Source organism: Canariomyces notabilis (assembly GCF_033297395.1).
Source record: "Canariomyces notabilis strain CBS 508.74 unplaced genomic scaffold N656scaffold_48, whole genome shotgun sequence".
NCBI classification, from domain to species: Eukaryota; Fungi; Ascomycota; class Sordariomycetes; order Sordariales; family Chaetomiaceae; genus Canariomyces; species Canariomyces notabilis.
Window position 1 is genome coordinate 47,832 of NW_027041870.1, and position 27,316 is coordinate 75,147.

At 55.1% G+C, this 27,316-nt stretch overlaps 11 protein-coding genes across 11 annotated transcripts; 5 read left to right on the plus strand and 6 right to left on the minus strand.

Moving 5' to 3' along the window:
• Nucleotides 1–14: 14 nt before the first annotated feature.
• N656DRAFT_793351 (glycoside hydrolase family 43 protein) lies at nucleotides 15–1,138 on the minus strand (the record flags this gene model as incomplete). Its single annotated transcript, XM_064817157.1, has 3 exons — nucleotides 15–119; nucleotides 187–783; nucleotides 869–1,138. 3 exons carry the CDS (start codon nucleotides 1,136–1,138, stop codon nucleotides 15–17), a joined length of 972 nt encoding a protein of 323 aa, XP_064664768.1.
• Nucleotides 1,139–1,821: 683 nt separating this feature from the next.
• Nucleotides 1,822–3,261, plus strand: N656DRAFT_785570 (glycoside hydrolase family 43 protein). The gene is made up of 4 exons (XM_064816424.1): nucleotides 1,822–2,263; nucleotides 2,318–2,385; nucleotides 2,446–2,875; nucleotides 2,936–3,261. Exons 1-4 carry the CDS (start codon nucleotides 1,977–1,979, stop codon nucleotides 3,120–3,122), a joined length of 972 nt encoding a protein of 323 aa, XP_064664769.1. The 5' UTR covers nucleotides 1,822–1,976; the 3' UTR covers nucleotides 3,123–3,261.
• Nucleotides 3,262–3,353: 92 nt separating this feature from the next.
• On the plus strand, nucleotides 3,354–4,083 carry N656DRAFT_763866 (uncharacterized protein). Its single transcript, XM_064813305.1, has 2 exons — nucleotides 3,354–3,650; nucleotides 3,745–4,083. The coding sequence occupies exons 1-2, from the start codon at nucleotides 3,429–3,431 to the stop codon at nucleotides 4,051–4,053; spliced, it is 531 nt and encodes a 176-aa protein (XP_064664770.1). The 5' UTR covers nucleotides 3,354–3,428; the 3' UTR covers nucleotides 4,054–4,083.
• Nucleotides 4,084–4,159: 76 nt separating this feature from the next.
• Nucleotides 4,160–8,401, minus strand: N656DRAFT_785572 (Na or K P-type ATPase). Its single transcript, XM_064816425.1, has 5 exons — nucleotides 7,859–8,401; nucleotides 7,583–7,709; nucleotides 7,395–7,489; nucleotides 5,379–7,332; nucleotides 4,160–5,320 (listed from the first exon to the last, which is right to left on the minus strand). Exons 1-5 carry the CDS (start codon nucleotides 8,098–8,100, stop codon nucleotides 4,556–4,558), a joined length of 3,183 nt encoding a protein of 1,060 aa, XP_064664771.1. The 5' UTR covers nucleotides 8,101–8,401; the 3' UTR covers nucleotides 4,160–4,555.
• A 386-nt stretch (nucleotides 8,402–8,787) lies between these two features.
• N656DRAFT_785574 (NAD(P)-binding protein) lies at nucleotides 8,788–10,330 on the minus strand. Its single transcript, XM_064816426.1, has 4 exons — nucleotides 10,066–10,330; nucleotides 9,502–9,990; nucleotides 9,068–9,420; nucleotides 8,788–9,003 (listed from the first exon to the last, which is right to left on the minus strand). Exons 2-4 carry the CDS (start codon nucleotides 9,944–9,946, stop codon nucleotides 8,944–8,946), a joined length of 858 nt encoding a protein of 285 aa, XP_064664772.1. The 5' UTR covers nucleotides 9,947–9,990; nucleotides 10,066–10,330; the 3' UTR covers nucleotides 8,788–8,943.
• A 937-nt stretch (nucleotides 10,331–11,267) lies between these two features.
• On the minus strand, nucleotides 11,268–14,758 carry N656DRAFT_802900 (uncharacterized protein; the record flags this gene model as incomplete). The annotated part of the gene is made up of 3 exons (XM_064818297.1): nucleotides 11,268–13,483; nucleotides 13,539–14,443; nucleotides 14,493–14,758. 3 exons carry the CDS (start codon nucleotides 14,756–14,758, stop codon nucleotides 11,268–11,270), a joined length of 3,387 nt encoding a protein of 1,128 aa, XP_064664773.1.
• Nucleotides 14,759–16,630: 1,872 nt separating this feature from the next.
• N656DRAFT_802901 (uncharacterized protein) lies at nucleotides 16,631–17,104 on the minus strand (the record flags this gene model as incomplete). Its single annotated transcript, XM_064818298.1, has 2 exons — nucleotides 16,631–16,683; nucleotides 16,744–17,104. The coding sequence occupies 2 exons, from the start codon at nucleotides 17,102–17,104 to the stop codon at nucleotides 16,631–16,633; spliced, it is 414 nt and encodes a 137-aa protein (XP_064664774.1).
• Nucleotides 17,105–17,553: 449 nt separating this feature from the next.
• On the minus strand, nucleotides 17,554–18,386 carry N656DRAFT_849637 (uncharacterized protein). Its single transcript, XM_064819359.1, has 2 exons — nucleotides 18,042–18,386; nucleotides 17,554–17,979 (listed from the first exon to the last, which is right to left on the minus strand). The coding sequence occupies exons 1-2, from the start codon at nucleotides 18,222–18,224 to the stop codon at nucleotides 17,890–17,892; spliced, it is 273 nt and encodes a 90-aa protein (XP_064664775.1). The 5' UTR covers nucleotides 18,225–18,386; the 3' UTR covers nucleotides 17,554–17,889.
• Nucleotides 18,387–20,676: 2,290 nt separating this feature from the next.
• Nucleotides 20,677–22,087, plus strand: N656DRAFT_785581 (purine nucleoside permease). Its single transcript, XM_064816427.1, has 2 exons — nucleotides 20,677–21,420; nucleotides 21,492–22,087. Exons 1-2 carry the CDS (start codon nucleotides 20,793–20,795, stop codon nucleotides 21,734–21,736), a joined length of 873 nt encoding a protein of 290 aa, XP_064664776.1. The 5' UTR covers nucleotides 20,677–20,792; the 3' UTR covers nucleotides 21,737–22,087.
• Nucleotides 22,088–23,185: 1,098 nt separating this feature from the next.
• N656DRAFT_677314 (kinase-like protein) lies at nucleotides 23,186–24,883 on the plus strand (the record flags this gene model as incomplete). Its single annotated transcript, XM_064810507.1, has 2 exons — nucleotides 23,186–23,232; nucleotides 23,347–24,883. Coding segments are annotated over 2 exons (1,584 nt in total), but the record flags the coding sequence as incomplete, so codon positions are not given.
• A 1,155-nt stretch (nucleotides 24,884–26,038) lies between these two features.
• On the plus strand, nucleotides 26,039–26,832 carry N656DRAFT_522888 (uncharacterized protein). Its single transcript, XM_064809949.1, has one exon. It carries the CDS (start codon nucleotides 26,240–26,242, stop codon nucleotides 26,708–26,710), a length of 471 nt encoding a protein of 156 aa, XP_064664778.1. The 5' UTR covers nucleotides 26,039–26,239; the 3' UTR covers nucleotides 26,711–26,832.
• Nucleotides 26,833–27,316: the final 484 nt, after the last annotated feature.

A 27,316-nucleotide genomic window follows, 5' to 3' on the forward strand; every position in this document is an offset into this window, starting at 1 on the left:
AGAACTTGACTGCCTCAAACAACAGGCCAGCCGCTCGAAAAGTTCAGCTTATTCCAGCCAAAGCGCTTCTGGCCATCAGCAAAGCCAACCCGCGTGTCGACGTAGTGGTAGTACAAGACCTAGTATGGGACAGTCAGCGCCTAGCTCTGCCAACAGTCACCATCACTGCATGTATGTAGTACTTACCGGCCCATAAGTCGGATCCTGGTACACCCCCTGTCCACCAGGACCATAAACCCAGTTATGCGAAGGCAGAACCACGGTCCCACCCCCCGACGTGCACGACTTGCCATTCTTATCCACAAACCCTCCCGTCGCCGACGTCGACCTGCACACCATGATCCTATACTCCTTGCCAGCCGCCGGCCGGCTCTTGTCATACCCACAGCAAGTCCCCTTGGAGAAAAACAAGTAATAATACGACCCGTGCTTGAAAACAGTCGGGCCCTCCATGGCCGTGTCCGCGGGGTCAAACGCCACCTGCACGGCCGAGCTGCCTGACTGGACTCCGGTCGGGGTGGATTTCATCTGGACCTGGTGGATGCCGTTCCAGAAGCTGCCAAAGGTGAGGTAGTAGTTGCCGTTGAAGCTGATGAGGTTGCCGTCGATGGCGTTGTAGGGCTTGCCCGGGCTCGAGCGGACGCCAACTGAGCCGACGTCGGTCCAGGTGCCTGCGTCCATGCTGGACGAGCGGGCGAGTCCGATGGCGGAGTCTTGCGAGCCGAAGGTTGAGACGGAGTAGTACAGGTAGTAGATCCCGTTTATGTAGGCGATGTCGGGGGCCTATACATTGTCACATCACCTCCTGTCAGCACCAAACCCAAACAACTTCACAACTCATACGTAGCTAGAAGTTGCAGTGACTGACCCAAAGATCCTGATTCCCCGCCAAGGCAATGGACGATCCGCTCGGCAGGACAGCACCACGATACGTCCAGGGACCTGTCAGCGCCGGCGCCGTGTGGATGGCGATCCTGCCGCCGGTGGAGAAGCGGAAGTAGGTGCCGTCGGCGCGCCGGATGATGGCCGGGTCGTGCGAGTTGGTGCAGGTGCCGCTGCATGCCTCGGGAAGTGCGTAACCCAGCACAAGCCCCGGCAGGGCTGCTGCGAAATAGAAGAGGCTGGAGATGTTGACCATGGTGACTGTGTTGACTCTTGAGTGGCTTCTCGGTCTGGTGTCAGCGCGCCGTCAACCGAGCGTCAGACGTCCATTGGCAATAAGTCGTAGGTGCTTTATATCTACGTCGGTTGACTCGGTTCACGGCGATGGTTCGGCTCGGCACGGAGTGACGGAGATTGGAGGAGGGTGACTGGGGCTGCTTCGCGGAGTCGTGTCCGAAGTAGTACTATCGTGAGCCAATGCCTCGGGCCACGCGGTAAACAGGAACTCCAGTCACCGGGCCACATTACAAGGGTCAGGGGCCCAGGAGTCGCAAGGCGGATTCTGCCGTGGCCCTTGGCATCTCGGTTGGCGACTCTGAGGACGGTCTCTTGAACATCGGAGAAATGAATCCAAGAGTGGATAATAATCCGTCCAGTCGTGAACCAGCGGCGGAAGGCATTTGTGTGAGCTGGGCTGGGCAGTTGGAATATATTGATGGATATTCTACAACAGCCAGCCGTGATGGGTGCTACGGTGCTATCCCTGGAGCCCGGGTCTCGAAGCCACGCGAGGAGTGGAGGCAGAGCCAGATGCGCACCAATCAGGGGGGAGACAACGGCGTGTAAGTTTGCCCACCGGGTTTCACCGCACCAAAACGGGTGCCGGAGGGCTGGCTCCGCAAATTGCTGCCGTTGTGGATTTTCTCCGTCTCGTCAGTTTCGCTGCGCTCCGCGATCTGGTACCTCCCGGAGATCTGGGTTCAAATAACAAAGACAATGTCGAGGCTGAGTAGCGATACTGAGATGGAGCTCATCACCAGGTTGAGGCTCAACGCAGCATCCGCCAGATACGCATTGGAGATATCGTGTGAAAGATGAAGTTCATCTCGCTGGGCTTCTGGGCCATTGCGGCCTGCGTAACCCTGGTTTCTGCCGCCTCCTTTTCCAACCCTCTCAAGGCGGTCAACGGGTCCGACCCTCACATTGTCTATGACAATGGTTATTATTATCTGATGACCACGACGTGGACGAACTTGCAGATCACCCGGGCGAGAACCCTGGAAGGACTCAAGACTGGCCAGAACAAAGTGGTGTGGACAGATTCGAATTCAGCACGGTGCTGCAACGTCTGGGCCCCTGAGCTTCACAAGATCAACAATGTGTAAGAGTCTTTCCGCGCCGTCTTGAGAAGAAGGTCCAACTTACCACCTTGTAGATGGTATATCTACTATACTGCAGGAAACAGCGCAAACCTGGATGGCCAACGTAGCCACGTTCTCAGGGGTAAGTATTTCCCCTGTTATGTTCACTCCGCGGCTGAGTACCTACTTACACCTTCGCCAGGCGGCGCTTCACCATGGGACAGCTTCTCATACGCCGGACAACTGACCCGTGACTGGGGCATTGACGGGACCGTCCTCCGCTTCCCCAACCAAAACTACTTCGTCTGGTCGTGCTTCCCCAGGGCCAACTGGCAGTCGCTCTGCATTGCGCCCATGACCTCGCCCACGTCGATTGGCGCGTCTCGCGTCCTCTCAGAGCCGACCCAGTCCTGGGAGCAAGCCGACAGGCCTGTCCAGGAGGGCCCCGCAGCGCTGTATCATGGCAGTAGCATCTTCCTGGCTTACAGTGCCAGCTTCTGCTGGACCAGCAGCTATCAGCTCGGTCTCTTGACGTACAAGGGCTCTGGTGATCCGACGCTGGCCTCGAGCTGGGCTAAGTCGGGACCGGTTTTCAGCTCGGCGAATGGCAATTATGGTACTGGGCATAACGGGTGAGTTGCCAATAGGCATCTGAAGTTTGGAAGACGCAAACTGACTTGGGTCGATGATAGGTTTTTCACGAGTCCTGATGGCAAGGAAACGTGGAATGTCTACCATGCGACGGCCATCAGCCAGGGAGCTTGTGACGGTAACAGATATACCGCCGCTAAAAGAGTGGATTGGACCGCGGACGGCAAGCCAATCTTTGGAAGGGCCGATCGTGTAGGCACTGTTCTTGCTGGGCCGTCGGGCGAATGACCGTCTGAGACTTTTTTTACTATCCATAACCGAGGAGTATTGTTTGATGAGGTCACTGGCACAGTTGTCGGAATTCTATGTTACAGTTGTTCTCAAATTTCGAGCTCAATGGAAGTGACATACCGGTAGTAGTTGCCTACCACTGTTGCCCATGACAGCTGGTGACGTCATGCAGCCCAAACAGTCTCACACAAGACTTCCCATATTCTTCACAAACAGAAAAAATGGAAGGTACCTCACAGGTGCTACTTGTATTTCACATCTTCAAGAAAACCAAGTAAGGTAGCAACCATTCCCAAACTCAAAATGACCCGAATCTCCGACGCCATCAAACAAGACCATGCCCTCATCCGGCGCGCCTACCGACAACTCTCATCTTCCAACCCAGACAACCGCAACCCGGACGAATTCATCTGGGTCTTGGACCGCTATCTGATGGTCGAAGATCTCGTCCTAACGCCCGCACTCGAACACCACATTGCCCAAGGCGGGGAGCGACACAACCGATTAGCCCGCGACTATGACAGCGTACGTTCCCCCCTCCCCCCTCCCTTTCCCCCCCAACACCACTGCACCACCCGCACCACAAACCCAATATTGACAACCTGAAATGAAATGAAAGATACACGAAAAGCTCCTGCGCATGAAACAGTTCAATCCCACCGATCAAAGCTTCGAATCCTCCCTCAAAGCCATCTGGGTCGACCTGGAACCACACATCCGCGAGGAAGCGACTTCTGATCTCGACCGGTTGGAAGAGAGCCTGTCCAAGTCCGACTCGGAGGCGTTGGGGAAGAGGTACGAGGATATCAAGGAGCTGCTGCAGAGGCCGTATGGAGAGGGCGGCACGCCGGATGCGCATACGTTGAGCGCTATTCTGGAAATGCCTAGGCAGGAGTTGATGGTTAAGTTGGGGATTAGGGGGGAGTGACATTGTGAATGTGTGGGGGAAGGGGTGAGGAAGGGGGCCGACTGTTTATTTCTGCTGTCATTACAAACAGATAGGTCAGGTTGCCCCGGAATCATGAATTGTGGGTTTCTGTTTCTGCTTTCTTGTTGGTCATGATGATCTCAGAGTGGAAGCTACCGTGGACAGAAGAGGCTAATCAGTGGTCACTGATCAGTACAAGGAAATGACTATACTGAGCACCCGAGTATACCAATTGCAGACTCGATTTGCTACAAGGCCGTTTGCCCCTTGCCTCTATGGAAAGAACGGCTGGGGACAACCCCAAAGGAAGACGACAAAACTGGCTCCTGCTTAACGCAAGGAGAACGAAGAGAAAAGAACCAAACAGGCCGAGTCGGCCGAAGGTCCCCAAAAGCGCAGCTGAGTGTCTAGCTGGCTGGCTGTGTAAAGCCTTTCCCCCTGCGGCATCTTTCGACCACCATCTCCATCCAACACCCGTCACCTTCCTGCCCCCTGAGCATCTTCACACCTCGGTTCCAGCTTCAACACCCTGCTTCAACAGAACAGCCCCCAAACCAAACCTCCTCTTCACCGCCTTCCACGCCTCAACAATCACAATGTAAACCACAACACATGCCACAACCACACCCCACTCCCACGTGATAGCCTCATGCTTAAAAACAACCCGGTTAATCACAGGGAGATAAATAACCGGAAACGCAATCACGAACCCAGCCGAGACGGCACCAAACAGAAACTTGTTCTGCCACACCGTGCGGAAGACAGACAGCGGGCCTGCGTACTTCTCCGGGTGCATGGCAAACAGCGACCGAGTAAAGTGCTTTGCCTCCCACGCCGTGATGAGGAGGAGGAACGTGAGGGTAGCAAACGTGGTGGCACGGGCACGGAACGGGACGCTGCACAATTCAGAGTAATGCTCGTTACACCCAACGCCGAGGCCGTGAGGCCCAGACATGCCGTAGGCGACACTAGTGAATGCCGCGAGGCAGAGTCCACCCATTGCAGAGCCGTAGACGAATTTATCTACAATCAGCTCGCGGGTGAAGACGCCCACGGAAAGGTCGTGCGGGGGCCGTTGCATGATGTCCGGCTGCGCCTCCTCGATGCCGAGACCGAGGGCCAGAAAGGACGACGTGACCAGGTTGGCCCAGAGAATCTCCAGCGGAGAAAGCGGGAAGATGGAAATCCCGTGGCTGTCTCTGAAGGCGAGGCCAATCAGGAGGAGCAACACCTGGGCGATGTTGGAGACGAGGAGGTGGAGGAGGAACTGGAAGAGTATCAGTCTCATATGGTTGGCATCACACACCGGCCAGGGAAATGCGCACCTTTTGAATATTGTCAAACAAGCGTCTGCCCTCCTCGATAGCCGTGACTATCGAGGCAAAGTTGTCGTCTGTTAGCACCATATCTGCCGCCTCTTTGGCCACGTCGCTGCCGTTGAGACCCATGGCGATTCCAATGTCCGACTTTTTCAGAGCTGGCGAGTCGTTCACGCCGTCCCCCGTCATGACACAAAACGCCTTTCTCCGGTGCATAGCTTCCACCATGCGGACCTTGGTCGTGGGGCTGCACCTGGCCAACACCAGAGGCAAATGTTCCATTTGGTCGATCTGGGCATCGCTAAGGTCGTCAAAGGTGCTCGCGACCATGATCTGATTGCTATTGCTGGTTGGAGAGGTCGGGTTGGCGGTTTTCAGGATTCCAATCTCGTAAGCAATAGCCGTGGCCGTCTTTACGTGGTCTCCGGTGAGCATATGGACTGTGATGCCAGCTTCTTGGCATCGTCTAACAGCTGCAGCGGACTCCAGCCTTGGCGGGTCGTACAGTCCGGCCAAGCCCAAGAAGGTGAGATGAGCTTCGACAGCGGAGCGCTCGGGAATATTGTCAACTGCTAGAGAAATCTTCTCCTCGGCATCAGGGGAGCATTTCGAAGGAAAGCTACCTGGGTCGGCCGTTGTTTTTGCTACGCAGAGAACACGGAGGCCTTTCGCCGCCATAGACTCGGCCTTGGCTACGATTCGGGCCTTCTGGTCATCGGAAACATTCATCAAGGGAAGCATGGCTTCAAGGGCGCCTTTGGTGTATGCCGATGCGCCCGCGTTATCCGTGTAGATGACTGTCATCCTCTTGCAGGACGAGTCAAAGGGGTACTCGGCCAGAAACCGGTGGCTACTTGATCCCAACAGGGCAGGCTTACCCATGCCGAACCGCATGGCGAGGACCTGAAGAGCAATCTCGGTGGGCTCACCAATTGCGGTATACGAGGCGTCGGCCTTAGTAACAGTTGAGTTGTTGCACAACGCGACCGTCTCCAAGAACTCGATAAGCCGGATGCTCTTCTCATCATCTGGCAGAGTTCCTGAGGAATACGTCTCGGCGCCAATGCGAACGCTTCCGCTCGTGGGGTCAAAAGGGTGGGTGGTCACCTGAATCGAGATCTCGGTGCCATCGACCAGCCACACGCATTTCGCAACCATTTTGCCTTGGGTGAGGGTCCCGGTTTTGTCGGAGCAAATATTCGTCACTCCGCCGACGGCCTCGAGGGCGGCAAGTTTGCGAATAACCACATTGCCCTTGGCCATGGCGCGAGTCCCAAGCGCGGTTGCGATGGTAAGAACGGCGATGAGCGACTCCGGAATCACGGCAACGGCCACACAAATGCCATAGATCAAGACTTCGCTCGTGACATGCCAAAGACTGACAGAGAAGACGATGATAGCCAGTGTGATAGCCAATGCAAACAGGAGCAAGGCGAACTTGCTCAGGGAGACTTGCATGGGGGTGCCGTCGAGGCCGAGGAGGATGCGAAGGCCATTTCTGACCCTGACCCAAGTCCTCCGGACCAGGCCCATACCCTCTTCGACCTTTTTGCCTCTGCTCGCCCGGAGAATCTCGGCAATCTTGCCCACTTCCGTGGTCATTCCGGTGGCCACCACAACACCAGTGGCGCGACCACGAGTTACAGTACTGGCCGAGTAGACCATGTTGATGCGGTCGCCCAGGGGAACATGGCGATCTTTCAGAATAATTTCTGCGTGCTTGCTGACGGGAACAGATTCGCCGGTGAGCAACGCCTCGTCGGTGGACAAGTTGACGCTGCGCACCAGTCGGAGATCGGCCGGGACAACATCGCCGACGCCTAGCCTGACCAGGTCGCCAGGCACGAGGGTCTCGGCCTTTATGTTGTCAGTCTGGCCAGCGCGGATTACCTTGCACGTGGGTGCAGAGAGTGCGTACAGGGCCTGGATGGTCTGTTCGGCGCGGTAGTCTTGGATGAACCTTAAGAGTGTGAGTCGGCTTTGAGTACTTGTAGCAGAAGAGTTGAGATCTGGGAAGCTTACCCGACCACAATGTTGAACAAAATGACAGCACTGATAACGCCGCCTTCAATGTGGTCGCTGATGGCAAAGGATAGCACCATCGTGATGACGAGAACCTAAGCGCTAGTAAGCGTGACGTTCTTGTGGTTGCACCGCAGAGTGCAGCCGCCAATCGGGCTATCCATCGGCATGGTTTGAAGAACACTTACAATAGTCAGGCTGTTCGAGACCTGCCTCAGGAGAATCGTCCACACGGATAGCCCTTTAGCTCCCTCAACCTTGTTAGGCCCATGGTGCTGCAAGCGACGGGCAGCCTCGGTATTGTCGATTCCATTTCTGGTGAGAAAGGAAAGTTAGCAGTGTAGCACAGAGCGGGGCGACCGGAGGAACCGGACACGAGAGGATTCGAAAGGGCCACAAGTTTTGCAATTGAACCCGCAGGCGAAAAAAAAATCGATAAAATGAAAATAAAAAAGATCACTTACTCGAGGTCTGTCTCAAGCAGAGCGCAAACACTCGGCACGGAGAGGATATGCACCGAGTCCGGGGAAAATACGGGCGCGGGAGCGGTGTCAAAGGTGGTGACGGATCCGCTGGCTACGGTGCCGCCGTCGGCATCGGCAGAACCGGCAAGAGTGGGGGATGGAGTGGAGGACACGGAATTCTTGAAGCCACATATAGGAGGCTCCGTCTGCCCCTCGACGTCAAGGTCGTTCTCTGTCCCCATTCAATTCAAGTGCGTCGCCGTTGAGAAACCCAGCGAGTTTAACACAAAGGGGAAAGAGAAAAAGAGGGGAAAAAGAAGATCCAGAACCAAAAGGAAAACTGTTGAGCAAGGGTTTTAAACATGGCGTGAGAGCGATCCGATCACCGATTGTCCGCCACGCACACGCCGGAGCTCCACCCCACGACGGCTCGGGGTCAGATTCCGCAGCAAGCTCAAGACAGGGAAAAAACGGGCCAAAAAGGCGAGAGCACGGTGGACGGCGTGCGCCAAGTCGATGCAGGAGAGCGACTGCCCAATCCCGCCAGCTCCACCTTCTTGGCCGGTGACACAGCCCCGGCAAAGCGGAGAGCCCTCAGTGGCTCTTTCCCTCCCACGTTTATCGGCCACGTCTTGGCGCTGCCTGCCATGCTCTTCAACCAGGTCACCTGCTTCCTTGGTTGCCCCATAACCTCGTTATTGGCGTAATTCTGCTGCAATGACCAAGCCGAAACCCGTCATTGGGTTGATGCGTTCTGGGCGAGGATTGCAAATGCTCACGTCAACGGACGAGCGCCGATTTGTTCTTTCAAGCAGGTTTACCTAAGGTACCCTACGACATTCGTTCAGAAGCACAGGGTCGAATCTCTTCCTTGCGCATCACGGAGATGAGATTGATCAAACATCAGCACGCTTAGGTGATAAGAGGATGAGGAATAGTTACCAAATTGAGGGGGAAAGTCTATGGCGCCATGGAAAAAGAGGCTGGTATTATTGGTCTGTGGCAATCCGATTATCCGAGTCACCTCACACCTACCCATGAGGTGCGTATTCCGTTTGTCCAACGTTGCCCACTGACAATCAAATCTACCTCTGCAGATTCTTGGTGAGCTCATCCAGGCCTTGTCCATTGCTCATCATACCATCCTGGAAACGTGCTCGTGTTAGCTCGGCATACCGCTTAACAAAGAAAGTTGGACGGGTGTCTTACCAGTGTTGACGCCGGCACCCATCTGGTCAAAAACTTAACCATCCCGCTGTTGGGGCCCTTCCACACCCAGAAACCGCCAGGTTTGCCCACGACGTCCACTACCAGCGACTCAGCCAGATCCTGGACGGAGCCGCCCTTGGGCCCGGCCTGTCCTTTGGCCCAGCGGTTAATGGTGTCCCTAATAGCCGAGTACCGAGACGAAGGCGGTAGAACCACGTCCGGCTCATTCGCGTGGAAGTGCGAGGCGATGGTGCCGACCATGATGGTAACGACGCTCACTTTGAAGGGGGACAGCTCGAGCCGTAGTGTATCCGACAGCATGTTTAGCGCCGCTTTTGAGGAGGAATATATGCCTGCGATCAATATGGTCAGCATGAGCAGACATTAACAAGCCAGCGACGACATTGAAGAGAATGCGCATGGGATCACAGTACCAATCCATGGGGTGTTCACAACCGCTCCAACAGAGCTGATATTGACAACGCGCCCCTTGCTCGCAATCAATAGACCGGAAAAGGCCTGGATAGTCCTCAAAGCACCCCACACATTGGTGTCGTACAACTGCTGGGCCTGGGCCACATCCACATCCAGAAGCGGCATGGTAAGGCCGAAGCCGGCGTTGTTAACAAGCACATCCAGTCCCTTGCCCTTCTCGCTGACAGCCTGGGCGGCCCCGCTGACCGAGGCAGAGGAGCTGACATCCAGCTGAAGGGTCGTCACGTTTGGCAGCCCAGAGAGCTCGGTCGGTATTTTGGCCGTGTTGCGGGCCGTCGCGTAAACATTATGGCCGTGCTTGGCGAGCGCGAGCGCAAGGGCCGCCCCGATGCCGCCGGCCGAGCAGCCCGTCACTAGGACTGTCTTTTTGGATGTGGATGACATGTTGTTGTGAGCTCTGTAAAGACACTAGCGAAACGCGCGCTGGACTGCGAAACAGGACGGATATATCATCAGTAACCGGAGATTGGTAACAACCCGGAGGATCATGTCACGGTTCCTACCGGCAATGCCTGGTACGGTAAGTTTATCTTCCCTGCCACACGATACATATACGAATATGTACCTGGGGTTTCTTGCTTCCGTCCCGCTGAGGCAACGCTTCACAGAATGAGAAAATGCTAGAGTGGCTGGATAGCGCACATCGCAATGCCCAACGTGTTTGAACCGTTATATGAAACCGTCCCAAGCATGATGAATTACAGCTTACCTACGTTTCCGCAGGAATCAATGCATCGTGTTGGGTGTGTTACCGTGGTAACTCCTGGGCATTGGACCCGGCGATCTCGAGGGATTCCCAAGGCATCCACGTGTGCTTTATCGTATCATTGGACGTCTTCTTTTCGGCTTTCTCGGCTATGGCGGAGCTAACTCCTACAATACGACGCACTGAATGTGCTGAACCCAACATTCACCAGTGGTGTCGTTCAGAGCAGGGTTAGTCACGAGATTCTGGGCAAAGTCAGCATTACTTATATATATGTAGGACGGCGAACTTCAACCAGGGAGAAAGGGGACTGAACAAAAAAGCTTTCATCGATGTCACTGGACTATCTGGTTCCTGATGGTTCTGTCACGAACTTGTGAGCATTCTCTCCCTGTCGTGTTGCCTGGGATTATAGGTGGATTTGGATCCCTGTCCAGTGTTACAGAAGACAGCCCCGTTCTTATCACAACGAATATCCTCAGTTGAGTGCATTGTTCCCTAGAGTATTATCCCCGGAATCCGGCGGAAACTGGACAGCTGCTGTGGCAGGATCCCAGACCCTATAATAAAAGGACATCAGGATCTAGGTAATGTCAGCCACAGACTCACTCATTAACCCAGCGCGACACTCCCAAAACGGGGTCTCAAGCATTTTGCCAGCTTATCGCTTACGCGTCTGTGGTGCTCCCCAGGAGCAAGGGCTTCACATAACAGATATAGTATTCTGCGAGTTCTAGACAATGTCTTATTCTAGTATAATCTTGTGCTCTTGCTCTAGACAAAAGCGTCACAACACCGTTACACGTCTCCGTCATGGCTGTAAGATACAATTAGGTACAATACACAACGCTCCTCGGCAGCCGACCTCCCGAGTCCTAACCAAACCATCAACCAAACCCAAGCAGAAAACCCCAATCCACAGTTATCATGTGCACATACATAACAATATCTCCCCTTGAGGCTGGGGCCCATCATACGGCCTTAATGGCTACCTTAATCTCATAGACTCAAAAAATCCAACTCCCGATTCCTCACAACTGGTGAGTTCCCAGCGGCAACTGCACCCCCACTCCCACTCCCACCCCCACCAACGCAAACCTCAGCCGCAACACCGACACCAGCAGCAGCAGCTCTCCGCGCACGCGCCGAGCCAACTGCCTCCTCAACACTCTGCACCAAATCGTCCAGCGTGACAGGCGTCAGAGGCGACCTGCCGTTGACGTCGCCCGGCGTGATGGGCGGCGGAGGCGCGCCCATGGCATGGAGCCAGGGTTCCGTTCCAGCGTGACCCGCGTCGGCGCCACCGTGACCACTAGCAGCGCAGGAGGAAGAGGATGATGATGACGAGGAGGAAGAAGGATCTCTCGTATCGGGCAGGTCCAGGTCCAGGTCCATCACCATAGTCATTGCCAGTGGGCCGTTTTCGTTTTCATCCGAGCGTGTATCTGTATCTGGGCCATCTGTGTTGGTGTTGGTGTTGGGGCTGGTACTGGTGCCAGAAGAGGAGGGGCAGTGCTGAGACACAGAAATGGGGATGAGTTCAGCCAGCGAGGCGGGGGCAGTTGGTTCAATCAAGGCGCCCTCAGAAGCTGAGCCTGTTCCCGAAGCTGAGGACGAAGGCGACGGAGTGAGGGGATCAGACGGTTCAGCCAGCCACTGCTCAATGGTCATGTCCACTGTCGTATCGTCGTCGACTGCGGCAGCTGGGGCAGCTGCCGCATTGTCCCCCGCTGCGCTGGTTGTCGGTGGGGTGGTTTCCGAGTTGGCGGTGAGGTTCGAGTCCAGCGCCAGCTCGGCAGACTCGGGCGCCTGCGCGGGGGTCGGTGATGCTGCCGCCCAGTCCTGGGGCGGGGCACCGCCGTTGTTGATGAATTCGATGCACGAGAGGTGGATCAGATCTAAACTGTCTTGCCCAAAGGTGCTGTCATTGATCAGGCCGGTCAGGTCCGTGTTGTCCACCATGGAAGTGGAATTATCAGGGCTCTGAGACGTGGCCGGAGGGGTTGGGCATCCCGCGTTGGCGAGGAAAGACGGCGCCGGGCAAGAGAGGTCCATGCTGGATAGGCTGGACAGCCGGCGTCTCTTACTGGCACGACTCTCCTCTTCTGGGATGGTCTGAAAGCCGTCCGCAGACAGGAAGTTGCTGGGGGTGATTGCTGCTGCCCAAGGGTTGCTGTCAAACACCATGCTGTTGCCCTGGTGATAGCGCCCGACGACGGTGCTAAAGTCAAACCCTCCCGACTTGGCCATTTCTGAACGGATATCGACGAGCATGATCCTGAGCAGATGGTACATTCTCGCTGCCGGCTGGTACGAGTGGCTCATGTCATAGATTGCAGTGGAGAGCACCTGCAGATACCTCAGGTTGGTGTGGTGGTCAAGCTCGGCGCTCTTGTGTGCCAGAGCGGCCATCAACGCGAGGGCCGCCGTGCCAGCGTGCTGAATCCCGGCGAGTCCTATCCTTCTCCCATCAAACCGCTGGCGATGATGCCAGAAGATGCGGGCGACGCGCACGGCGTGTTGTGTGCACATGCTTCGGGATAAGGACGCCCTGTTATCGTGATGCGGCAGCGGGCCGGCCCACGAAGGAAGCGCGTGCGCCCGGTCGTTCTCATGGCACGGGGAATCGGGGCTCGGATACCGTGCCGCCGCAGCTCCATCAAACGACATCGGCCCGTACTTCGCCCAAGGCCGATGCAGGAGGATCATGCACACATGGAACTGCTGGTGGAGCATAAAGAAGGCCATGTGCGCAGACTTGACGTTTGCGGGCTTCCACGCCAGATTGTCTGGGAGCCGGCGATACCAATTGTGAAAGAGACGTTCCAGCCCAATGAAATGCAGATACGCTCGGTCCTCGGTCCCTTTAGTGACACATGCCTGAGTGGCGCTATACGTCGAGTTTTGGAAGTCGGCAACCTTCCCTGCGAGCTCCATGAGTTCAAACATCTGTTGGTGGATGTCGGCATGGCTTGCCACGGGAGCTCCGGAGCTTGGGTTTGCCAAAGCCTTCCCTGGGGCCCTGGGTAATACGTCAAGGGCAATATCTTGGGCCTTGATGGACGTGGGGCGGCCCAGGAACAGAGCCCATCTTCGGTCAGACATGACACATGCAGCCATGACTCGATGCCTGGCTAGCCTCTCGAGCTCGGACAAATCCGCTCTATTGGGACTGACGTGCAGTCCGATGTCAAACGCTAGGCGGCTCGCCATTCCTTCCGGTTCTTTGTTAGCATCCGCAGACCAAAGCTTGGAAGCAAGGCAGCTTACCCGAGTACATCCAGCCTGTGGTGTCCCGGCCAACACCACATTCCAAGTCGGCCAGAAGGAGAAGGGCTTGAACAATTGGCAATCCTCCGGATTTCTCCAATTCCGTCTCTAACAGGGTCTTGGATTCTCGGTGGAGCGTGCTCTCGCGGTTTCCCATTGTCATCCTCTTCACATCCTCCCGGTCCCAATCAGCAAAGCGGTAGCCAACCGCTAGCATAGTTATGTGGAGGAATGGAGAGTAGAATCTTGGGTCGTGAGCAGTACGGCCGGCCTCAAAGGCTACTTCATCAACCACTTGGTGGCACGAGTTGTAATACTCCCAGAAACAGCGTATTAGGTGGTCGTGAGTGGAAGGTCTGAGGGCGCCGATGAGGCGCTCAGCCCTGCGGGCCTGGTCAGACCGCTCCGGGGCGTTGAAGTAACCAGAAGAGGACTTGGCATAGACATGACTGTTAGCTGTTGGACCGAAGAATCGCACTCTTCCCGCGGACTGGTCAAATGTGTGGGTTGCCCTGGTACAAAGGAGTTGCCGGAGTCCCGTGTCCTTTCTCGGCTCCATATCCTGTAATAGTACGGGGTCGATTAGAGGAAACAGGCTGGTCTGGCTCCCAGGGGCAACATAGCCTCTCGGCTGTGCCGATTCCCTATTGGCGACGTCTTCGTCTCCCGACCCGGGCGGCGTGGGTGGTTGGGTCACAGAGGCGTTCAATGCCTTTGGCTCACAGTCTGTTGACCTCTTCATGACCTGAGCTTGTTGCTCCTCTTGCTGTTGTCTTGCCTGAGCCTCTTGCCTTGTCTTGGGTGGGTGGACAGCAGGAGGAGGAACGACTCCCCGTTCTTTGAGCATCTCCTCCAACAAGGCGATCCGATTAGACAGGGACGACATGTATGCCTTTGAGATCGGTCTTCTCCGCGTTAGATGAGTCGGCCTCAAGCGGGGAGGTAGACACATACCGTCGTCTCTCGTCATCGTCTTTGATGATGCAAGTAGCCCCTGTCCTTCTGCACTGCGCACACTCGGTCTCACCTTCTCGTACGACGCACCGTATCCTTCTCTCACGGCAAGACACGCAGGCGATGGATGCCCGGTGCCGTACCTGCTGTTTGCTGGACGACCGCGTCGAAGGGGCGGGACTGAATGCCTGATCCGGGGTGGATCTATCGCTTTCCCCCGCGGAAGGCGATCTGCGCTTTCCATTCTGACTCGCCGAGGCAGCCATGATTGGACCCTCGGTCACTTCGTGCGTGGTGGATTCGGAGATGTTTGCCTGGACGGTGCCGTTCTGTGGCTATGCGCAGATCTCAGAGGTGATGACGGCAGGAGCAAGAATACAGCTGTCAACAGGAGGGAAAAGCCACCAGACGTTCCAATCCGGCGGACGTGCGAGCTCCCTCTCCGTTAAATGTCTACCCCATCGCCGCGCCCATGGGTTAACAGCCGGGGTTTAAGGATGGAACATCCCAGCTCCTCCGCAATAAAAGCCTGCTAGCACCCCGCAAATCCCCGTACAATGATACCGAGGCCCGCCTGGCTGGGACTGCCCTTTGGATAGCTTCGACTCCGTGACCCACCAGCGTTTCAATAGATAGGTACTGCCACCGGGGTGGCTGTCTCGTACAGTACCCAGAGAATAACGCGCTAGCGGCTAGCCGGTGTGAAGAACTGGGGCATTCAGGGAGGCAGGAATCCACATCTCCCACATGGTCCCAGGATGGTTCTGGGGATGGCGTCGTGGGCGGGGCCTGGGGGCATATGTACTAGGCCTGATACATGATTCTAGTGGCGGACGGTGTTGCACGGCTCTGCAAAAGCTCGGGATTCGGATATAGCTCGATCGCGGCAATTCAATTCACTGCGGAAACAGGTGTGCTGATGTCGACCTTAGCTGTGCAAGCGGGCGGACAGGGACTCGAGCAGCCGGCAACCGATTCGTCAATGCCAGGTTTGGCGAGGACCCAATGGTGTCGAACTGACGCCCCGCAGCCATGCATGATCCCTGGTCCAGCTTGAACTTTTGAAGCCAGCAACGACCGAAGCTCCATAAGGACCCACTGGTATCCAAATGCGGAGATGAAAGTGGAATCGGCACGTCTCCAGCGGCTTGCTCGAGATGCCGCATGGTCATAAACTACGTGTACTGATAAGGGACCGTGAAAGACCGGTAGCGGTCTTGCATAGGCTGAAAGCTCGACGGGCGGTTGGCCTTTGTGTGATATCTCCATCCTGGCAGAACCACAGAACCGTCATGAATGGGCGATGCCGTGTGACATGTGTTTCGGCAGGACTCGGACTAGATACCTAATTGTAGCGTAGTGTACGGATACAATACATACACTACCGGTTTGTTGACGCCTTCAGAACAGAGAACAAGTCATCCGGTCTGGACTGCCGACGCGTGGCGATTATGGACAGAGCGCTTGCGTTAGTCGACTTTCCCCAGAATCACCATTGGGACCTCGCCCCTCGGCATGAACCATTGACTGGTCACCAGGACTCGTGAGGATCCACTTCCCCAGAAGCTGACACCCGGCTGACAAAAAACGAATTGAAGGTTCGTCCACAGATCTGACCAGGATATTTCTGGGGTAAGGCGCAAGGAACGCTTTCCCCGCACGACGAGAAGCGAGGGACGCACAAGGCGCGCTCAAGAGTGGAGTAAGGGGCGTTGAACGAATGCTTCGAGGGGTTGGTCTTGGCTCAAGCAGACCAGGGTAGCTCTCTTCGGGTGTCACTTTTGTGCCCGTCAGAGGAGGATATCATGCAGACAGCCCTGAACTGTAACGATGATCAAGCGGGCGAAATGTTGAAGCCGTCATAGCCCAGAGCGGACAGTGAGCCACGGATTATTAGAATCTTCCTGTCGTGGATGGCGGTGTATCAGAATAAGGAGGCTCACTCGCGGCTCTGTGGCTTGAAACGCGCCGTTTAACCTCATCGTGGCAGTGGGAATGCATTTAGAAAGCAACAGGAGCGCCGGCAGTACAGTGCACGAGGGACGCTGCCGCCTTGCTCTCTAAGCAATTGCGCATATGCTTTTCTATGATATCTCGCGAAATTTATTGACCCAAACGTGAGGAGAATCTGTCAGCTGTTAGGCCTGTTGTTCTGGAGGCTGCTCGCGTCGGCGACCTATGTTTGGAACAACTTCCAAAACCACATCATATCAGCAAGTTGTCTTTTAAGCCAGTCGTGACAATTACTTACGTTCTTGCCAGAGATAATACGAGGTGACGATAAGGAATGGTAATGCCGTCACTGTGCTCCACCACCTGAAATAGGCTCGCTTATACTCTGGACTTGATGTGTCCGCAGGTGGCCGGGTAGGTTCGTTCAGTGCCGGGCGAACATATTTCGGCCGTGGTTCGGGCTCGGGCTCGGGCTCAGCTACCGAGGGTACTTCCGGCTGTACCTCCGGCTGGGTGGCAGGTTCCGAGGCAACGGGGCTACTCTGGCTTAGGACCTGCTCAGTTTTGCGCTGTATATTGCCGGCCGGTGTCTCGGATCGCGGGTGTCCAGTGGTCCTCCTAAACCTCGGGTTCTGGGTTGTAGATTTCCGAGTGCTCATCGTTTTCGTCGCCAACTTCCATGACCGGTCCGGCGTCGGAGCCCTCCCAAACCGCTCGGGTCCTCGTGGCCAACCGTTGAGGTGGCGGCGCAAGGGGGCACCGATGCCTTGGCTTAAGGAAATGCCGTTGAGGCCTCGACAGAACATTGTTTGCGATGTTTCCGACAGTCGCTGCGGGCGCAGTAGCTCAGAAGCGGAGAGTACAGGGAGTTCAGAACAGGGAGCGCGATTTCCGTTGCTTGAACTGTTGTCATTAGCAATTGCTAAAGAAATTCATGTGATTGCACACAGCGGCATGTGTATGGTCGGGTACCTACCTCCAATGGCCGCAATACAGGAGCTCGCTGGCTGTGGTGAATCATTATCAACGAGACGCGATTGCAAGGGGAAATCTCCAGTGGGTCAATTGGAATTTGGAACCAGGCTCCGCGGGCGGGAAGGAAATCAAAACCAGCAGACGCACAGACCACAACGCCGACATTTCCAGGTTGCTTGAACTTGAAGTGGGACCATCGCTGACAACTTCAATTCTTCAGCACAGCTGAGTCCCTCACCGAGTCACCGCGCAATGTTTGGTTTTGATGCAAAACTGATTATAAATGATCAAATTGCGTCTCAGAATGAAGTTGATGCGCAAAATTGCCCTCAACCCTAGGTTATACCTAGGTCAATTGGCAATGCATTAGAGCTTCTCCTTGGTTCGTTTCTCGCTTCTCCCAAACGTCCCTTCCTGCTCCACCATGGCAGCGACTTAGCAAGGCCATGGCTCCTGGTCTTCGAAGCTCTCAGCGGCAGTGACCTATGACGCTCTCCTGCTTCAAGCCCTTGCAGCAGTCCTTGAAGTTTTGTCTCTGGTCCCTATCCACCGCGCAGATCTACGATACTTGAGTCAGCCTCCAATCCATGCACGGCGGATCCCTCCCCTCGAACCACCTACATTATCATAAGTCCGGTAGCCCATTGACTTGCAGCAAGCCAGCGTCTGGGCCTTGAGCAGGGCTCCATCGGTGCTTCTCATGCAGATGCAGTCGTCCGGTTCGAGGTACCAACTGCCAGCGCATTGCTGAGCAATGGCTCCTCCAAACAATCCCAACGAGAGAAGAATGGGGAGGACTCGCATTGTGACTTTTCAAGGATGAGTCGTTATTGCATTGCAGACTACGAGGCGCGGAGCGAGTTGAGATCAGAGGAGCAGAACAACTACTACTATATATGCTCTACCTGCCTGCCTTCCAGAACTTCCATTTACAAAGGGAACACTCGGCCAAGAATAGGTAAATTTAAACTGCGCACTCTCACCCATCTCGCGACCAAGGACTCGCGCCCATTAGGATGCATTTCAATATATAGATGCAGTCTAATGATACATCACGAACACACCTCGGATAACCGGCCGCTGGAAGGCGGGGCCCCGGTACGAAATATCGGGAAGGCGGTCTGTGTATTTGGGTCCTGTTCAATTCCCGGTTCCTGGTAAAGTCGATCAGCCGTACATGACATGAGTCAAGCCTTTGGTCTCTTCTACACCCGGCTTCTAGATATGTCACAGTTAACCTGATCGACACCCGCATAGCCACTGCTTAAGGCTTGAGTCAACTTTTTGTTTCAGAAATTTCATCAACCTATGGACTCTTGATAGAGACTTCCAAGTCTGGGGATTGGCCTGCGGTCCGTCTCACTCGATGAGCAGAATAGCTTGGAAAGATGAGGCTTCATGGACAGTTTGAATGCATCAGAGCCCGGCTAAATCAAGTTCGGGAAATATCCAAGCTTACCAGCATCTCGTCCTCCTCCCATAACAACCCAGAAATAGACAGTTAGTCCTGCTGCACTTTCCTTGAACGCCACTTTTCAATATCGGTGCAAGCTCCTCGCCTCGGAGTGCTACATAAAGTAGTGTCAGCGGGAATTTACTCTATATATGATATTGCCGCTCGAATCATGATGGCTCGAGAGTGCGTCCCGTTCCGGCCCCATATTGCTCCTCTCCCAGAGTCTTGGGTAGCCCCAGCTCACCTGGGGCTCTCTCTGTCATTAACTGTACTACCTTAGGCACCAACCACCAAAGAGTTGATGACATTATATGACAGAAGGTCCTGAAAACTAGAATGGGTACGCAGCCAGGACCGACCGGGTAAAGGGAACCCCTCAGAGTAATAATATAGTCTGGCCGTCAACAGCCAACGCATGCAGTTGCCAGTGGTCAGACACTGTAGCACCTAGCAATTATTGATAGGAGTCTTGATACCGTGCCCTCTGACTCGGGGCATCCAGTTTTCCAATATGAGGTAGATAACAGAACGTCAACAAAACCCCTTACCCCTTTTAGTGGCAATAAGGCAAGGATATGAGTAACTATGGCAACCAGCACAATCGTATAACAATTCCAACACCGCACCCTACGAGGTTTGGCCCAAGCCTCGTCCACCCTGTACAGCATTTTGGGAGCTATGATATTGGAGTGTACAAGGACGTCGATGATGCTGGTAGGCCAAAATAACCTCCAGTTACTCCGGCTTTTATTCCCGGAACCATCCAGTCGCCGAGCATCGGACCATATCAAAACCCAAGATCCCTACACGGTAGACATCCGGCTTTGCGAGTTTGCATATCCCATAAAGGTGTTAACCTGGAAAAGAGTACGAAACTACCATATTCAATGTTGAACGAGAAGGTTGGAGTATCAAGGACCAAGCCGACCTGTGCCCTGGGCCACAGGACACAGGTAGGATTATAGCCGAAAAGCGAGTGATCCCACCCTATTTCTGTCCCCTAACTGTCATTATTAGCCACCTGACACCTCAAGTGTTGATGTTCAAGTCGAAAGAAAACAACATCGGTACACCCACGAACGGCTTCTCTCAGTAGGACACACCTCAAGTCGGAGTTTTGACTCAGAGATCTCGGGTGAAAGTGATTCAAAGCAGTAAAAGTCGGTGAGAACCGAACAGCTCCCGGAAGTGGCCGACCAACCCCACTGGCAGCTTATCTCGATGGATCCCAGAGAAGATGTACGACGCTAGAACATCCCGATGTGCATATCGTGGCTTACATATCAACGAATTCCACTGCTTATCTCTATGGAACTAGGAAGCAACATATAGACCTTCGCGTTGCCGGCATTCCGCCCGACTTTGCTTATATACGATGGACTTCCTTCGGCCTTCTGTAAATATCGAACTCCTTTCCCTCTACTAAGCCTCCAACGACTCAGCCACTGGTCGTTCTCAACTTCACTTACTCGGCCTTAACTTCTCAACACTTGGTAAGCACCGTACCTGGCCTCACTTACCTAGTCAGCATCTCGCTAACAAATCGGACTGAATCTTTGCAGGGCAGACGACAAGATGAGATATCAGGAGTATGCCGCTGCTGCACTGCTGAGCCTGTGCTCCCTCAGCGGGTTGGCTTCAGCAGGCTTCGCATCCAGGAAGATTGCGCCCAAGGTGATGATCATAAGCATGGTAGGTAAACCCGCCCCTTTAACCTCACCACCATCATCCAGGAAACTTACCCGGTCCTGGCTTCATCGCAGTTCACCCCTGAGGCCAATATCTGGTACTCCAACCTCCCCAAAAGCGGTCTCGGCGATCTCCTAGCCCGCAACATCTCCGCCCCCGGCCTCTCCGTACAATTCCCCCACATCCACTGCACTTCAGACGGGTCCATCTGCCAGGTAACCACAGCCATGGCCGAGATCAACGCAGCCGCAACCATGACGGCCGTCATCCTCTCCCCGCACTTCGACCTGCGCAAGACCTACTTCCTGATCGCAGGCATCGCCGGCGTCAGCCCAAAAGTCTCCACCCTCGGCGGCGTAGCTCTGGCTCGGTACGCCGTCCAAGTCGCGTTGCAGTACGAGTTCGACGCGCGGGAGATGCCGGGGAATTTCTCGGTCGGGTACGTCTCGTACGGGACCACCGCGCCGAATCAGTACCCGAAGACTTTTTATGGGACTGAGGTGATGGAGGTTAATGCAGCGCTGCTCGATGTGGCGTTTGGGTACGCGTCCAAGGCCAAGTTGGCGGACAATGCCGAGGCGGAGAGCTATCGTGCACGGTACAAGGCTGGGGGTGAGGAGTTTGCGGCCGCGACGAGGGGTCCGAGTGTGGTCAAGTGCGATGCGGCCACGAGTGATGTGTATTACTCCGGGACGATTCTCAGCGAGGCGTTTGAGAACGTCACGGCCATTTGGACCAATGGCACGGGCAAATATTGCATGACGGCGCAGGAGGATAATGCGACTCTTGAAGTCTTGATGCGCATGGCCATCCACGGCCTGGTTGATTTTGCGCGCGTCATCGTTATGCGGACGGGTAATACTTTATTCTCGCTCATGTGTTCTGACTTGCCGTCTGGTAGCTGCTGACATGTCGACGTCTCATAGGGTCTGACTTTGATCGTCCGCCTCCTGGTGTCAGTGCATACGACAACCTCTTCGTAGTCCAGCAGAACGGGTTTGAAATTGCCATTGAGAATATCTATCTTGCGGGCGTTGAGATTGTGATGGGCATCTTGAAGGATTGGAACCGCACCTTTAAGAAGGGAATTGCACCCAAAAACTATATCGGCGACGTCCTTGGCAGTTTGGGCGGCAGTCCAGACTTTGGCCCGGGAAGCACGACGGCTTGAGCGGGAAGAAGGTTGCGCCCTGATATCTCTTAGCTACGTCTTGCGACGGCACTGGGGTTTTTGCCGGTTGATGATGAAACGCAAGACGCAAAGCTCACTGGCATCACTGCATGAGACAGTGGCTTTCTGAGTTCGATGTAAGCTCATGGGGAAGGGACTGCACAATAGCCCTGCGGTATATGTGCCTTCTCTGACCGATGGTGAGGAGGAGGCTTGTACATTCTAGCATTCAAACTTGAGTTCATCAAGTTCGAAATGGTATCAAAGGCACTGTATATACTTACAGGAAGGTTTTCTAGATGACATTACCCCCTTCCGCCTTTAGATGTGGACCGGTGATTATTATCTAAACTTTGATCGGATGAAAGACGGCCAATGAAGGCGGCAGCTTTTCCGATTCGGAAGCCGATAAAAAGTGTTGCGGCTTGCTCCACTCAATTCAGCGAATCTCATTTACAATACCTTGTTGTGCAACATCCAGTACTCGTCAGGGCTTCATAATCGCCATCGGCCCCACCACTGCGTGGAGGGTCAGGTCCTCTGATTTAGGGAAAACCTTTGATTCAGGAAATTCCACCACTACATGCCCTACCATACAAAGTTGTTAGCAACTCAATGTAATACCGTCTTCTTGCATCAATATTGCTTGCGTGCATGCACATCATTTCGGACCGCGCCAGACCTACGAAAAACTGAGCTCATATACAATACCAGACCTACATTCACAATATTTGACTGTATTCCAATTGTTGCAGGTGGATTGCATTGCTTTATCGCGTATCCTAGAGAATGGTAGCGATAGAGCGATATCCATGATGCTTTCAAGGTGGGTGGATGCAATTACTATGGTGGATAAATCACTATGTTATACGGATAGATGTTGACGGTATGATGCATGAAAATAGTATACCTGGATTTGTATGGGATGCGCTAGTAAATGGAAGTACCTGAATTTCCTGAATCAAAGGTTTTTTCCTGAATCAGAGGACCTGACCCTCCACGTAGTGGTGGGGCAGATGGCGATTATGAAGCCCTGACGAGTAAGTGTAATCTGGACTCTGTTGATGTTCGGTTGCCAAACCAACACAGGTGCGGCGAAATGAGTCTTGGAAGTCGTGGAACCTCAAGTTCTGAAGCGACTGAAGTTTCCCTGAACCGCCGTCAATTTGAGGTTTGCACACTGTGCCGAATGTCCTTTTTACTGTGCACTAACACCGTGCCTCTGCAGCCACCGTGACTGCCGCTGAGGATCCGGGTTCAGCACAGCAATCGGCGGGAACTCTCCCACCAAATATTGGACCTGGCAACGACAATGACGACCAACAGGGCCTCGGAAAATACTACATAGTCGCCACATCACGAGGCAATAGCTGAAGCCAACACATCCAGACCATCATGGGAAGTTTGTCCCTTAAGAGCGCATCTTGAGCGCGTCTTATTTAGCTAGCAATGTCGCTTGTCCCCTACCATCCGCGCGAGGGCCGAGAAGTGGTGCTGTACGTCACGCCATCCCTGTCTGCATTGTTCAAGACTCGACTCGAGAACCCTCAATAACTTAGCCCTGCATGTGCCCGTGAACTTTGTTTGCTAACCCAATCTTTCACTTGCAGACGACACCATAATGCCATTGTCGTCCGCGACCCCTCATCACAGCGACTTGAGATTCGAGGCCTTCAGCTGACCGAGTGTCCGACTTGCCACCAACCCTTACGTTCTCCATCACCCAACTCGCACTTCGAAAGCCCCGACCATGACGAGACATATGTCGACCCAGGATATTTCCGCATGCTGCGTGCCGGCCACCACGGCCAAAGCCCCTCCCCATCGCGTCCACCTTCGAGTCCCGTGCGCCGACTGGTTGAGCCGCTGCCGGGGGGCACCCACGACCATGTCGACGATGCCGAGTTCGTGAGCAGCTCGCCAGCCCCTCAGGGAAGCAGCCGGATCCGACGGGAGGCATTTAGTCCAAACTATTTCAACACCTTCTTCATTGAAGAGAGGGAGCTTGGCAGAGGCGGCAAAGGGGTGGTGATGCTGGTCAGGCATGAGATCGATGGGTGCCACTTGGGGCATTTCGCCTGCAAGCGCGTTCCGGTGGGAGACGATCACGCCTGGTTGGAGAAAGTCCTAGTCGAAGTCGAGCTGTTGGCGAAGCTGTCGCACCCCAATCTAGTCTCTTATCGCCATGTATGGTTGGAGGACGTCAAGCTCAATCGCTTCGGCCCCAGCGTCGTGTGTGCCTTCATTCTTCAGCAATACTGCAACGGCGGCGACCTGCAGCGCTACGTCGTTGGCGATACGCCGAAACTGACAACCAAGGAGGAGCTCAAGGCCCAGATGCGCCGCAGATCCAAGGGGCAGGCCGAGCGGCCGCAGGTACAAAGGAGGCTGCACCCTGAAGAGATCTACTCGCTCTTCAAGGATGTCACCTCCGGCTTGGCCTACTTACACGCAGCAAACTACATCCACCGAGACCTCAAGCCGAGCAACTGCCTGCTCAACCGCGAAGGCACCAAGCTAACCTGTCTGATCAGCGATTTCGGTGAAGTGCAGCCAGAGCATGTAGTCCGCAAATCGACGGGATCGACAGGCACAATCTCGTACTGTGCGCCCGAAGTCCTGAAAAAGGATGCCAGCGGACGATACGGCAACTTCACTACGAAATCCGATGTCTTTTCCCTGGGCATGATTTTGTATTTCATGTGCTTTGGGCGTCTGCCCTATCGCAATGCCAATGCGGTCAATGAGGAACTCGAAGACATTGACCAGCTGCGTGCCGAGATCACGGACTGGAAAGGCTTTGAGGACGAGCGGAGAGAGCGACCAGAGCTCCCCTCAAAGCTGTACCAGCTCCTCAAAAAGTTACTCTCCGTCAACCCAGCAGAACGACCCACGGCCGGCGAGGTTCTGAGCGCCATGGGCGGGCCTAACCTGGACGGCGTGATGCGAGCATCGGGCAGTTCCAGTCCACCCGTCATCATCCGCGGACAAAGAATCCAGAACCTCGACTCGCCGATGCCCCCCAGCTCCCCAGTTCCAGGTTGGTCCTCTTTGACCCTCCCCGACACTACTAATCCCCCGTCCACTCACGCTTCAGTCCCATCCCCAGACCCCTCCAAACACGCCCGCGTCAACGGCTCCCCAGAAAGCGCCGCCGACGACCACGCCACCACCACCCCCGACACCACGCACACCACCTCCCTCCTGACGAAACGCATCTCCCCTCCTCCGACGACGCGAGCAGGGTCCCGAAACCGCCGCACTCAAACACAACGGCAGCACACCACCGGTCCCAGTCAAGCCATGACCCTCTCGCGCAGTCAGCAAAGCCACCATGCCCGCCGCCTGTCGTCGTCCGCCTCGCCAGAGCGAAGAAGAAGAGGCAGCAGCAGCATCCCCGCGTCCGCGTCCGCGTCCTCCCCGCTCGCCAGCCCTGTCGTCGCAAGCATCACCACGCCTTTACTGATGCCCCCTCCGACCACGCGGCTGGGGCGTGTGAGACAGGGTGTGGCTCTGGCAGGGTACCGTGTTGCGCGGTGGTGGGCTGGAACTGTGACGGGTGGGGGACGGGCTGGAGGGGAATTGCTGAGGCTGGGCCTGTTTGTGGGCAAGTTGGTCTCGCTGTGGTGGGTGTGCTGGCCGTTTAGTGCTGGGTTGGGTATCTTGGTTGCGGTGGTGGGGTTGGCGGTGGCGGATTTGGTGGATTTGCAGTTTCATGATGGGAGTGGTGGGGGTGGCGGTGGTGGCGGTGGTGGTGGTGGGGATTATACTCATACTCATGTTGTCGAGAGGAGTCGAGTCAGGGGGGAGTTGGAGGGTGAGGACGAGGACGAGGATGGGGAGGACGAGGATCGTCATGGGTTGCACCGGCAGCGCGCATCCTCAGCCTCCGGGCCGCCGTCAGGCACTACTGCGGGCGGTCGGGATCGAAACGGAAACGTCTGGCTTGCGCGCGGCTGGCGCAGATCTTGTGTTCTGATGGCGCTGCATTGTGCCTTGCTCGGGGTTACATCCCGGTTGGGTGTCCTGTGTGCCGCGCCGCCGCTGCAGCACACTGTGCATAGGGGGGATGTGAATATGAAGGAGTGGGGGGATTGGTGAACTGCTGAAGACGGCAGCGGCAGCGGTTTAGGAGCGTCGCCATGTCCGGGCTGCCGTCAGTCACTGTTGCGGTTGTTAGGTTGGTGCTACAGGCGGTCCGGACGGCAACATACACCTGGCTCTCGCGCGGCTGGCGCCAGTCCTGCGCCCTGTAGTGATGGCTTTGCATTGTACCCTGTTCGGTGTTACATCCCGCTTAGGCGTGCTGTGTGCCACGCCGCCACCGCTGCAGCTGCACAGAGGGAATTTGACGGGGTGGGCGGATTGGTGAACTGGTGGACTGGTGAAGCACTGAAGATGGCGGGTTGTATTGGGGTTTGGGGTTTGTTACGGCATGCAAACATGCACCAAACCTGAACCCAAGCAACATGAAGGGTGGAACCAAGCAACAACCACGCAAATATGCAACCGAGCACACGAGCAAGCAAGCAATTACATCAAGCAACCAAGCAACAAAGCAACGTGGTAGTATGCCTTTGTTTCCCCCCCTTTTTTTTTCTTTTCTTCTTTTTCTCTATCTATACTTCTCCTCTTTTGTTCCTGTGCTCGGTATATGCGGCGTTGGGTGGTGTGGTCAATACCTCGTTTGCTGATCCTCAGGATTGGACAGCCGATGCTGCGGTATACTTTCTATGCTTTATTGCATCCTTTCTGTTCAAGGCACTTCTTTGGGGGCGTCTTCCTGTGGACTTCCCTTTGGGGGCGTCGTCCTGCCTGGCATTCCCTTGGGGGGCGTCTTCCTACCCGGCGTTCCCTTGTGCAAGTTGGGGGGCATCTCCTGTGTGGAATGCTGTGTGGACTGTCCTTGGAGGAAACGCTCGGGTCAGAGCAATCATGATGCCTGTACGATTCACACGAATCACATGGGGATGACGATGATGAACCCTCTATCGGAAGCATCACGTGCAACGATATTTTGACCCTGACTTGGGTACCGTCTTTATCCTGCTATTGAGGGTTCTTTCGGGTCGGGTAATCTCTGACCGGCTTTGGACGGGACGATGATCAACCTCTACCGGAACCATCAGTCACATGCACGATATTTTTGCCCCGACCTGGTATTGTATTGTCTTTCCGCCATCGAGAGCTGTTCGGGTCGGGTCATCTTTGGCCGATTTCATGTTCGGAATTCCACAACATGGCTTCGGCATCTTGACATCCGTGGTGCTGCTCCAGTCTGTACTGTAATAAAGTCCCTTACAAGTGGTGGGATCTGGGATTTGTAATTGTACGGTGATGAAAGACAGTTGATTGGGCCACTGGCGGTTCGTCTGCTCTGGGGGGCGAGTGAGCAGTGTGTCTGGTCCCAGGACTTGCTCCCTTCCCTTCTGGCCCAAGCGTGTCGTGTCAGGTTTATGATGCTCACACCGGGGCGGCTGGGGCAAAGCATTGAGACTACTATACTTGTACCGCCGAGGTTGTATAGGTAGTTCATGGCGGGGGACAAATCAGGGGCCTGCGATTGATTTGAGCGTTTGG